Source organism: Watersipora subatra, chromosome 5 (genome assembly GCF_963576615.1).
Source record: "Watersipora subatra chromosome 5, tzWatSuba1.1, whole genome shotgun sequence".
NCBI lineage: Eukaryota > Metazoa > Bryozoa > Gymnolaemata > Cheilostomatida > Watersiporidae > Watersipora > Watersipora subatra.
In genome coordinates, this window is record NC_088712.1 from 28,862,736 (window position 1) to 28,874,495 (window position 11,760).

Consider the following 11,760-nt stretch of genomic DNA (forward strand, 5'->3'; position numbering starts at 1 on the left):
TGAAGTAATAAGTAAGGCTACTTTGCTTTTTTACTTGACAACGCTTCCACTAACGCCCCAGTTGTGTAGGCGATAGCACAAGTTATCTTTCTTCTTTTAATAACCCTGTGTCAAGTTTTTCATAAACACTTCATCTTGGCTGATTGCGTTAAGCCAAGAGTCTCAGCCACTTGAAGTCGCACTCGACACCTTGTTTGTTAAGCGCTGCATATCTGAACACGCTTAAAAGGATTTGTTTCGTATGGTTAACTCTATGGAAAGTGTAACTTTATGAAATAATTTCCTGTCATTTCATTCCTGCAATGTCACTTCCTCTCACTAAACATTGCTCCATCCTTATGACTCTGCAGTGAATATCTCCGTATGAAAGTTCACCTACTCTAGGAATTATCTATGGATACCTCTATTGAACGTTTAACATCTCTCAGGTTGATGACAGACACTAACGTATAATGTTTTGTAATGAATAGATTCATATCATGTCTGTATGGCTCTGGGCTTGTGTGTAGGCAAAGAAGACATGCTGAGACTAGAGGATTTCAAGAGGTGCAGACTGACAGATATTAAAGCTATGAAGAGGAAGCACGAGGCATTTGAGAGTGATCTCGCTGCCCATCAAGACAGAGTTGAGCAGATAGCAGCCATTGCTCAAGAACTCAATACTCTCGAGTACCATGACATTGTCAATGTCAACTCTCGTTGCCAGACTATCTGCGACCAATGGGACCTCCTTGGTAACCTGACTCAGGCCCGACGTACAGCTCTCGATGAAGCTGAACAAATTTTGGAGAAGATGGACTCGTTACAACTTGGTGAGTTGAAAATTAGCTGAATTATTTTCTCAGGCTATATAAACAGGTCAAGGTCGGTTTTAAACTGAGTAGACTTATTTTTATCGCTCAAAAAATTATAAACATGTTAAGAGGTGTGGAAAGAAAGGCCAGGAGTATATGCTAAATTCTTTACCTTGTTGGTGGTGAGTGGGACTTTAATTTCAACTATGGCCATTTTCTTTAAAATTAATCTGGAAAAATTGACAGTCCGCTAAAATTATAGAGCTTCAGCTTGCCACATAGGTCAGTTTGAAGGGTAATTTCTTTTACTTTGAGAATGGAACACCCGAGTTCTATGTACTGGAACATTTGCGTTCCCGGTACTGGGATACTTGCGTTCTGGGTACTGGGATACTTGCGTTCCCGGTACTGGGATACTTGCGTTCTGGGTACTGGGATACTTGAGTTCTGGGTACTGGGATACTTGAGTTCTATGTACTGGGATACTTGAGTTCTGGGTACTGGGATACTTGAGTTCTGGGTACTGGGATACTTGAGTTTCGGGTACTGGGATACTTGAGTTCTGGGTACTGGGATACTTGAGTTCCGGGTACTGGGATACTTGAGTTCCGGGTACTGGGATACTTGAGTTCCGGGTACTGGGATACTTGAGTTCTGGGTACTGGGACATCTGAGTTCCGGGTACTGTAACATCTGAGTTCCGGGTACTGTAACATTTGAGTTCCGGGTACTGGAACATTTGCGCTCAGAAATGTTAGGGTTTGAATAGCTGACACATTGCTCTCTATGTTGCAGAGTTTGCAAAGAGAGCTGCCCCATTCAACAACTGGTTAGATGGAGCACGCGAGGACTTAGTTGACATGTTCATTGTGCACACAACGGAAGAGATCCAGGGCTTGATTGACGCTCATGAACAGTTCAAGTCGACACTCGGTGAAGCTGACAAGGAATACAAGAGTATAATAGGCCTATGCAATGACGCAGCACACCTCGCCTCACAGTATGGCCTCCTCAATGAAAACCCCTACACAACCCTTCAGGTAGGCTTATTACCCTGTTCCTTGGCCATCACGGCTTGTTTCATTAACCAACAAGTTCATCCTGGCTCACTTGTCTGCGTAGGTATTTCAGTAAACAGACAGGCTCAACTTACTCCACTGTTTAGTTGTCGTAGTAACTAGTACTAGTGTATCGTATTCTACTCAAATATTTCTGCTATTTTTACTGTATCTGCTTATTTTGATTGCATTGCTCTCTAGATTTCATTTATCAAGCTCTAAACTCATCTGCTGATGGCATTTCTTGGTCGTACAGTACTATATAGACAGGATATAATACATATAGACATCTGATATAATACGTATAGACTGCTGATATAATACATGTAGACATATGATATAATACGTATAGACATCTGATATAATACGTATAGACATGATATAATACGTATAGACAGGATATAATACGTATAGACGTATGATATAATACGTCTATACGTATGATATAATACGTATAGATGTATGATATAATACGTATAGATGTATTATATCATACGTCTATACGTCTGATAAAAAAAGGTATAGACAACTGATATAATACATATAGACAGCTGATATATTACGTATAAACATGATATAATACATATAGACAGTTGATATAATACACATAGCCATGATATAATACGTGTAGACGTCTGATATAATATGTATAGACATGATATAACATGTATAGACTGCTGATATAATACATATAGACATCTAATATAATACGTATAGACATGATATAATACGTATAGACTGCTGATATAATACGTATAGACTGCTGATATAATACGTATAGACTGCTGATATAATACGTATAGACATCTGATATAATAAGTTTAGACTGCTAATATAATAAATATAGACTGCTGATATAATACATTTAGACATATGATATAATACAATATAATGTAAACAGCTGATACAACCATGTACATTGCTGCAGGGTGATGCCATCACAAACAAATGGATGGAAGTGCAACAACTTGTTCCCAGCAGGGATGGTACCCTTCACTCAGAGATGGTCAAACAACAAAACAACGAAAGGCTGAGGAGATCCTTTGCACAGAAGGCCAATGTCGTTGGACCTTGGGTTGAGAAGCATCTCGGTATGCCTTCAAATTGGTCATAGTTTCTCTCCTATCCCATATTTGAATCATCTCATGGTACATGAATGAATCTTCGCATGCTGCATCCATGAATTCTCCCATGATACATCTTTGAATTTTTACATGGTACATCTATGATTTTTCTCGCGCTTCATCTTATGCAACATCTGTGGCATTCTGCGGTTTAGCTGGTACAAGTTATGCTTTCTGACGGCAATAACTGATCTAGGATTGTCTCCCTTGTTGATTAATTTCTATGATACACGTGTAGACACAAGATTATTGTTAGAAGAACCACAACATTTTCTGGTTAGTTCTAGAAAAACAGATGTGGGCCTCGCAAAGTTTGTATATCAGGAAAAATTTCTTTTTTGGAAGGTAAAAGAATTGCTTCTACTAAGTACTCGCTATGCTTGACAATCTTAGCATAGTCCCTCATTTTGGTCATTTATTTGATATTACATGGTAAGTCTTACACACGACTAAGAGAAACAGTGGGTAACATCTCCTCTATGTAAATGATAGATGGAAGGTGATATATCTAAAGTGTATTTCAACTTCAATACAACTGTAGTCCTCGAGCTTCAGAACTGTGCAGCGTTTTGTTAAACACCCATAACGCAGTTTACACAGCTAAATATGATGAATCAGAGGAAGGCTGTTGCTAGTAGTTATATTAGTTATATATAGTAGTTATATATAGTAGTTATATATAGTAGTTATATATAGTAGTTATATGTTGGGATGTGTCCAACAGATGCTGTGGCCTCAGTGGGTGCACAGGGCAGGGAGTCTCTTGAGCAGCAGCTGGCCAAGCTCAAACAGTACGAAGAGAATGTGCAATCATACAAACCTAATCTTGAGGAGCTTGAGATTCTTAACCAGGAGGTGCAGGAGGCTATGATATTCGAGAACAGGCACACGAGCTATACTATGGAGGTATGTTTATCGCTAGTAAATAGATTGCAAGATTTGCTTATTGTACTTTACTTAATAATACTTTAACGAAACCGTTTCAGCGCGTGAAAGGAACGAGAATATAGGTTTAAATTTTTGTTGTAAACCAAAGTGCATCGACATCGACAAATAGAACGATTGACAATTTTGTGGTGCCGCAATTGTTTCTGTGCAATAGGTAGCCAATGAGCTTCTAGAACAATCTGTGTGAGGTTGTGAATGCGGTAGAAACGGATTGTGACAAGAACAAAAGTGTGACTAGGCAAACAAAATAACAAAAATAACAAACACGAAATTGATAAACAGTTTTGAAAATTATGTTTCGTGTTTGACTCACTAAGGCATTTGATGACTATATTGATATTGATGACTATATTGATATCTATTTTGATGACTATATTGATGACTATATTGATATCTATTTTGATGACTATATTGATATTGATGACTATATTGATGTTGATGACTATAGCCTAAATAGGCAAGTATCATAATGGTCATAAGAATTAGGCCAGAGATCATTCGAAGTCGAGGTATAAATGCTCTTTTACTCTCAAAGCCTTCAGTGAGCAACAGAATGTCATCAGTCAGTTATAGCAACTGGATTAGTTGGCTCCAGTTTCTAATATTTCTTTTCAAACCACTAAATTACCACTAAGTTGTATCTAAGATTATCTATATCTTTTATAAAAATGCAATAAATTGAAATGAGTTTAAACCCTTTGGAGCATCGCTAAAAATAAAATGTCCGATGATAGATAGCATTGTTCAGTTGGGACTGATATTGGATTTAGAAGCACTTAAATTTCAATTTGCTAAAAGAACAAATATTTTCTGAATGGTAAAGTAAAAAGAATTGTTGATGATATTTTAATTATTCTAATAATCAGAGTTTTAATATTCAGAATATCGCATGTCTGTACTTCTCTAAGTCTGACAGTCTGTAGACTGCAATTCTTTGATCAGATAATCAATGTTAACCGACATTATCTCATATATGTTATATAACAAATGTGTTGTTTGTATGGAAGTAAGTGAAATAAACACAATATATAATTTCATTACGAAGTTGTCAGATTGACGCAGTGATATTTTTGATAAGTATGACCAACGCTCGATGTTGGCTTTTTGGAAACTGTCTATTAACAACTTTTGCTGGAGAATCTTTCAGTGAATGTCCATGTAGGCATTTCCATCAAATTCTGTCAATGGAAAGTGTCGATTTTAACGAATCCATTTTAACCTATTCGTGTATCTCCCAAAATATCTCAATTAAAGCAAGCTGATATTTGTTTCACTTAAAATTACCTTCAAGCGCATTCAAAGAATTTTTAGAGCAAATTTTGGAAAGATCACTAGCAATGAATTGTTGTTATCAATTATAAACTGTTTAGTGATTTAGTGTAATAATTAATCTCTCACTTAGTCCTTATGCTGATGGTCTCACTTAGTCCTTATGCTGATGGTAAGTTGTAAGGAGAGGGTATCGACTATTTGGAAGCCAATATAAATGGAGGTTTTTCACCCAAATGTATTAGTGTTGAAAAACTTAATCGGGGAATAATGCACAAACAACAGTGTACGAAGTGATGCTTGATCTATTGCTATATACTATCCTGTATTCTTATCGGTTCACGTGTTGCCCATTGATTGGTTGGTTGTAGACACTGCGAGTGGGTTGGGAGCAATTGTTAACCTCAATAGCTCGTTGTATCAACGAGGTTGAGAACCAGATTCTGACTAGAGACAGCAAGGGAATCACCAATGAACAACTAGACGAGTTCAGGAAGTCCTTCAACCATTTTGACAAGAACAGATCAAGACGACTGGAGCCAAAAGAGTTTAGAGCTTGCCTTGTCTCCCTTGGCTACAACATCAGAGACGACCGACAGGTGCTAATATGGCCTTCCTCTTTTATTCTTTATCATTCACCTTTCGGGTTTTACTTTACCTTCTGTTCTATTCAATATTCTGAATATTCTAAATTCTCTACTAATCAATATTAATGTCCCCAACTCTTGGCTCCTCTACTGTGATTTTTGTAATTGAGTTTTACACATTTTACTTTCTCTTCGAGTGTTATCACTCTTATGTTGTTATAAGTTTTTTTTGAAAGGCCTATTCAGTAAATTCAACGACAGTTGATGATGTAAGAGGGGTTGTCTGTGAAAACTATTGCCAAGTTTACATACAGCGATAGCGTAACGACACACCCCCATATTGCGCTGCAATGGCATCATGGAAACAGCCGTGCTGCTCTCATTCTGTCGTGATTCAGTGCCGCTGTTTGGAGATGACACACCCGTGTGATGTGCCATCTTTGTGCCATGGAAACGGCCTTAGCGACCAACGGCATCAAACTTGCGCCTGTGCCTATGTCTTGCTTTTCTTTTCTATGCAGACATGGCTTGGCATAAGGCGTCACGCAGCCGTGGCTCTTTTATAGTGCCCAATGGAAGCATGATCTGCTTGCCAGCCCAGGGTATTGCTTCGGGACTGGTGTACCCAGGTCTCGCTAGATTAGCGCTGTATATGAACTTGGTACATATTAGAACGGCTAATAGAAATACCAACATACCCCTTCTATGGTCTATAATATTTACGCTGACATCACAGTATATATGGCCAATATTTTTTGAGATACCTTCCCAAAATACTTTTGCAACTTTCTCCGTTACCGGTGATAGTTTTCTTTTGTTCACTTTTTACTTCCTGAAGTAGGGATCTTATAGTCCCTTAGTAGGGATCTTGTCTAGTGAGTAATTAGTATTTTAAACTGGTCAGTGTTCGATTGCAGGGAGAGACAGATTTCCAGAGGATTATGGCCATAGTCGATCCTAATGGCACAGGCTTTGTGACATTTGATGCCTTCTTAGACTTCATGACTCGAGAGACGGCTGACACTGACACCGCTGAACAAGTGATGCAGTCGTTTAGGATACTTGCTGGAGATCAGGTAGGGACACGGACACAATCAGGGGACCTAGTGGGAGTACACTAAAGTATCTACATAGGTTTTGTGATATGCCGTTGTCTGTTACAATCGTTGTATGTTGGAGTAACTATACTCTTATGAATAATTTGCAGGTCATTTTTTTTATTGATTTGGCTGCCCAAAAATATATAATTCCTTGAAACATCCTGCAGGTAATTAATGATAACATTAAATAACAGCAAGTATTACTAATGAGTAAAAAGCAGTTTTTCCCATTACTTTACTACAGAGACATGAAAAAGGAAGTGTAGGTGTTGTAATGTGGAGGTAAAGGTGGCGATAAAGATGCTTGATCTACCTACATGCACCTTACTTCAAGCCAGACTAAATTAAATCGTTAATTAACTTAGTATATATATATATACTTAATGGTATTTTTGTAGGTTTAGCATTTTATGTTTCAGTTTCGACTGATCTATATATCTTATATACCTAAAACTTCTGCATATTATTGTATACGTTATGTACTATGTGTTTCATTTTTACAGGAGTTTATCACAGCAGACATTCTACGCAGAGAGTTACCCCCTGATCAGGCTGAGTACTGCATATCGAGAATGGCACCATATCGAGGCAGTGCTGGTCCAGCTGCAGGAGCCCTCGACTACACCTCCTTTTCCACAGCTCTGTATGGAGAGTCCGATTTATAGACTCTGTTCCATATGCACTCGAACCCTCCTCAATACCATCTCTAGCCATCTACACTCATGCGCCCACTAGCCTGTTAGCATGCTTGTAACATATTACTGACATGTAAGGTTAGGAGCCTCGCACACTTGGCTTTGGACTTTTTAGCCATGGAAAGGCAAGACTGGAGCATCACCTCCATATTGTAACATTTGACTGTAACCTAGGTCTTTCCTCTAGGACTGTTAAATTGTGTGCACCTCCACATAGCCTTTGGTCAATACTTAGTAACAATGATTATTGTTTTATTATAATGGACTCTAGCATGTTTTTCATATTTTCTAACTAGACTTTCGACGTTATGTAAGCAATATTACCTGATTAAATAAAGGCCCTGTGCAGGCCCAAGTAATGCTGCTGCGTAGTTCTTCCAAATTAGATTTTTCCAAAAAGCTTTGTGACTTCATTTGTGTAGTCTGTAAGGTGGTTAATTATGGCGCCTTACAGTGCCTCGCCTTGCGCGTTCACAACTCGAGTTGCCGTGTTGTACAACTCGGCCTGGGTTTTTGATGAACTCGAGTTGTGTTACGCAAAACTAAGACGGGTTCGTAAAGAAAGCAAAGTGAGTAATTGGGGTGTCTCATTTACAGAAATTTAATAATAATAATTTAAATATGTATACATATTTAAATTATATATATTGGTGAGATTTGCGCATATTCATTTCTATAAATATAAAGAGACAAAAACAATTGTAGAATGTAAAAAGCAAACTAAAAACAATCTATATGAGAGCCGAGCAGCGAAATTTTCCCAAACAGGTTTACATACGGCAGTAAAATTTTGGCTCATGATTGGCTTTAGTAATTGAGTTTTAGTAATCAAAACCTACATCATTACATTGAAAGTCAATAGTTATAATTAGAGAGGAACACAAAATTCCAAAATTTTATTCAAAATGGCTTAAATTAATGAGTTTTAAGTGAGCGCCTCTTACGTTTTAACAGCACTGAATGATAACATCAGTTTTGCTACGTTATTTAGAATTTTGTGTTCCTTTTTAATTATAACTATTGATTTCTAATGTAATGATGTAAGTTTTGGATACTAAAACGCAATTACTAAAGCCAATCATGAGCCAAAATTTTACTGCCATATGTAAACCTATTTGGGAAAAAGAAATTCGCAGCCAGCCGGGCAACTTCTTTTTCAAATAAAAAAAGAGTCATCTCTCTAGAATCTGACAAGAAACTGAATGAACACCGAAAATGAACATAGAAATTATTTCAACGGCGTTTAATGATGCACAAAAAAATTCCATATAGCTAGAGAAAATGAAACGATGAGATGTTCTCAAGCCGAGTTGTTGAACTTGAGTTGCTGTTGAAAGAACTTGGCTTGGGTTTTGATGAACTCGAGTTGCAAACTCGGCACAGTATAATTCTAATAATTCGCTATTAGCTCTAGTTTTACAGTACATACAGTTTAATTTCTATTAGCTAACGGGTGCCTATTGGTGTACCATTGTTAATATAACTAGATCTACGGTTATGCTACCGTAATACCGATATATTGCACCTTACTTTTGAAAAGTCGCGTTGCGTGTTCACAACTCGAGTTGTGCAACTCGAGTTGTGAACGCGCAACGCGAGGCACTGTAAGGCGCCATAGGTTAATAGCAAGCTTTCATCTTAAAGTACTTTGCGCTCTGGGCAACTCCAGTTTGACCGGCTATGATTGACAGCACGTTAGATAATATATGATGAAATGTGCATAGGGGATTTAGTAACTCCATCGAACAAATATAGATACATTGTATTTGGTATTGGGTGTCATCGTCAATAAAATTGAAATTGCGCAAATTGCTTAACAAAGTACATGTACAGTAGCATTAGAAAAACAGCGATCGATTCACTCGAAAAAACTGATTCGTCCAAAAATAAGTTAACAGTTAACGCACTTTGTTCCACGATCGATTGCTGGTACAGAAGGATGTTCCTGTAGAAAGAAAAGTTTGTATCTTCTGATTGGTCAGCTTAGCGGATAATTTCATCAGTTTTCAGTTTTTGTAAACAGGTGTGCATGTTGAAGTTTACCACAAGGCATGGATTGTTTGTGAAGTTTGTACGAACAAGTAAGAAAATTTGGTATAGATGTACATTAATATAATTATTACACTGCTGTATTGTACACACCGGAATAGGCGTGGGAAAAATTCAGCTCCCCAAATTCTATGAGCGATTACATTCAAAAGCAATCCTAACCAAATACAAAGTCAATAGAATGTTTTATCACGCCATCCACATTTTATTTTTTACTAAGAAAGTCAACCGTTTTTTTTAAGCCTTTTTTATTTTTGTTCCAGAAACAAATTAAACTTTCAAAGCATGTATTGTCTAATCAATTCGCCCAGTAAGAGCTGGAATAAAGGTGGTGTGGCAAAACAATCTATTGAATTGTATTTGATTATGATCAAATTTTAATGTAGTTGCTCTTCATATTTGTAGAGCTGAATCTTTTTCCAAATCCCTCCAGTATGTACAATACAGCATTGTGTTGTAATTAATGTGCATTTGTATAATCTTTTTCTTACTGCTTGGCACAGTGAACGTGAAAAGTTTGCATTACCAATCCATGCATTATGATAAACATTGACCTACACACCTGTTTGGTGTTTACTCGCGACGTGTATGAGAAAGTTCCGCGAGGACTTGAAGTGTATATGAATGGTGCTAGCTTCTAAACAAACTGGCCAAGCCCACAAATTTTATATGAGCTGTAACGGGGATATCATAACATTAAGAAACAAAAATAATTTCCATTTGGAGTAGCTTTAAAATTTATTCTTGTATTATTTACCATTTAAAAGGGGACAGAATTCCCTACAAGATGATGCCAATAATTTTATAGCTAATTTAAGAACCCTTTTAAAGCCAACGTCAAACATAAGTTTTACCTAACTTTGCATATAGCTCAAATTCTGAAAGGTTTTGTATCTGCAATTGTTTTCTGGTTCGTGCTTCTAAAAGAATTTTATGTTTGATGTCTGCGTGAAAACCCTATGGCTGCAGCTAAACAGTCAACAGATGTAACAATGTTGAGATACTTCAAAGCAAAGAAATCAATTATTTTAGTATTAAACAGCTAAAGGCTATTTTTTATCATTCATTAAAGCTTTTCGATACTTATGCTTTTTCTAGCTATAAAACCAACAAACCGCTATATAAATGAAATCACATTCTGTACTCATCAGTCTGATCTCAAATTATGAATAAACTACTACTGTTATTCAAACACTGGAAGGACTAAGTATTTCAAACCTTTGAAATAATCACATCATAGACTTCAAGTTATTGAGAAACAACAAACAACATAGTGGCAAATGGCAATATTTATTTGAATACTGTATGTGGATGCCTTTCCTTAAACTGTCTGTCTCAAAAGCATACTTATCAGCTCAAACAAGAGCACAGCTGCAATTGCGATTAAATTATCTTAAAAAGTTTTGAGTGTATATTGCAATATAATTTAATTACAAAAAATACACGGAATAAAAACGTACAGCTTAGAGCTGGATTCGTCACTAATTTGGTAGAAGATTGCCAGTGCCAAAACCGGATGCCGAGCCGACACATAAGAGGTGACCGATGCCATGACCGGGCCAAGCCTCGACTCGGCAGATGATACAGCTTCTGGTAATACTCATCCGCCAATGGTCAGCTGCCGGCCAAAAGTCAGGGCTGGCCAGAAGACGGCTGCCGAATCGACCATGATACCGAGAGGTGGAGCCAAACAAGGAGCAAAAAATATAAAAGGAGCTGCAGAAGTGACGAAAACCATAGCACTTGGAGGTCTCATCTTATTTTATGCAGGTATGTGCACTACTATGGAGCGCATTATATAGTTTATAAGCTATATACTCCTTGCTTTGCATTGAGTAGTTTGTTTTCTTGCTGAGCAAGTAGAGAAAGTCAGTAGATTTCTTTACACTGGTGGCAGTAGTGGGATCGCGGATCTCGACTCCACAGGAAGCTGCAAACCTCTAGATACTCTAAGGCTATCTTAATGATAGTAAAAGGAAAGCTCTAGAGAAAACAACTGCTCCGAGACGAGACCACTTCTTGATCACGGAGTGCCTTAACTGTCGAAAGGGCAGTCTGGCCTCAGACTGCCCTTTGGGCACGTCAAGAGGTGGTTGAGGCTTTTTGGACTGATGGTTGAGGCTCCTTGGACATCTT

The 11,760-nt window shown here is 37.5% G+C and overlaps 1 protein-coding gene across 3 annotated transcripts in view; it reads left to right on the plus strand.

The window, feature by feature from the left end:
* Window positions 1-7,934, plus strand: part of LOC137396753 (alpha-actinin, sarcomeric-like) — a 31,406-nt gene extending 23,472 nt beyond the window's left edge. For all 3 annotated transcript variants that reach the window (XM_068083061.1, XM_068083062.1, XM_068083063.1), the window contains exons 11-17: window positions 510-812; window positions 1,590-1,834; window positions 2,781-2,943; window positions 3,701-3,882; window positions 5,565-5,792; window positions 6,698-6,856; window positions 7,384-7,934. In XM_068083061.1, coding sequence (XP_067939162.1) covers window positions 510-812; window positions 1,590-1,834; window positions 2,781-2,943; window positions 3,701-3,882; window positions 5,565-5,792; window positions 6,698-6,856; window positions 7,384-7,545 — 1,442 coding nt within the window. In that variant the 3' untranslated portion in view covers window positions 7,546-7,934. The remainder of the gene's footprint in view (window positions 1-509; window positions 813-1,589; window positions 1,835-2,780; window positions 2,944-3,700; window positions 3,883-5,564; window positions 5,793-6,697; window positions 6,857-7,383) is intronic.
* The last annotated feature ends 3,826 nt before the right edge of the window (window positions 7,935-11,760 follow it).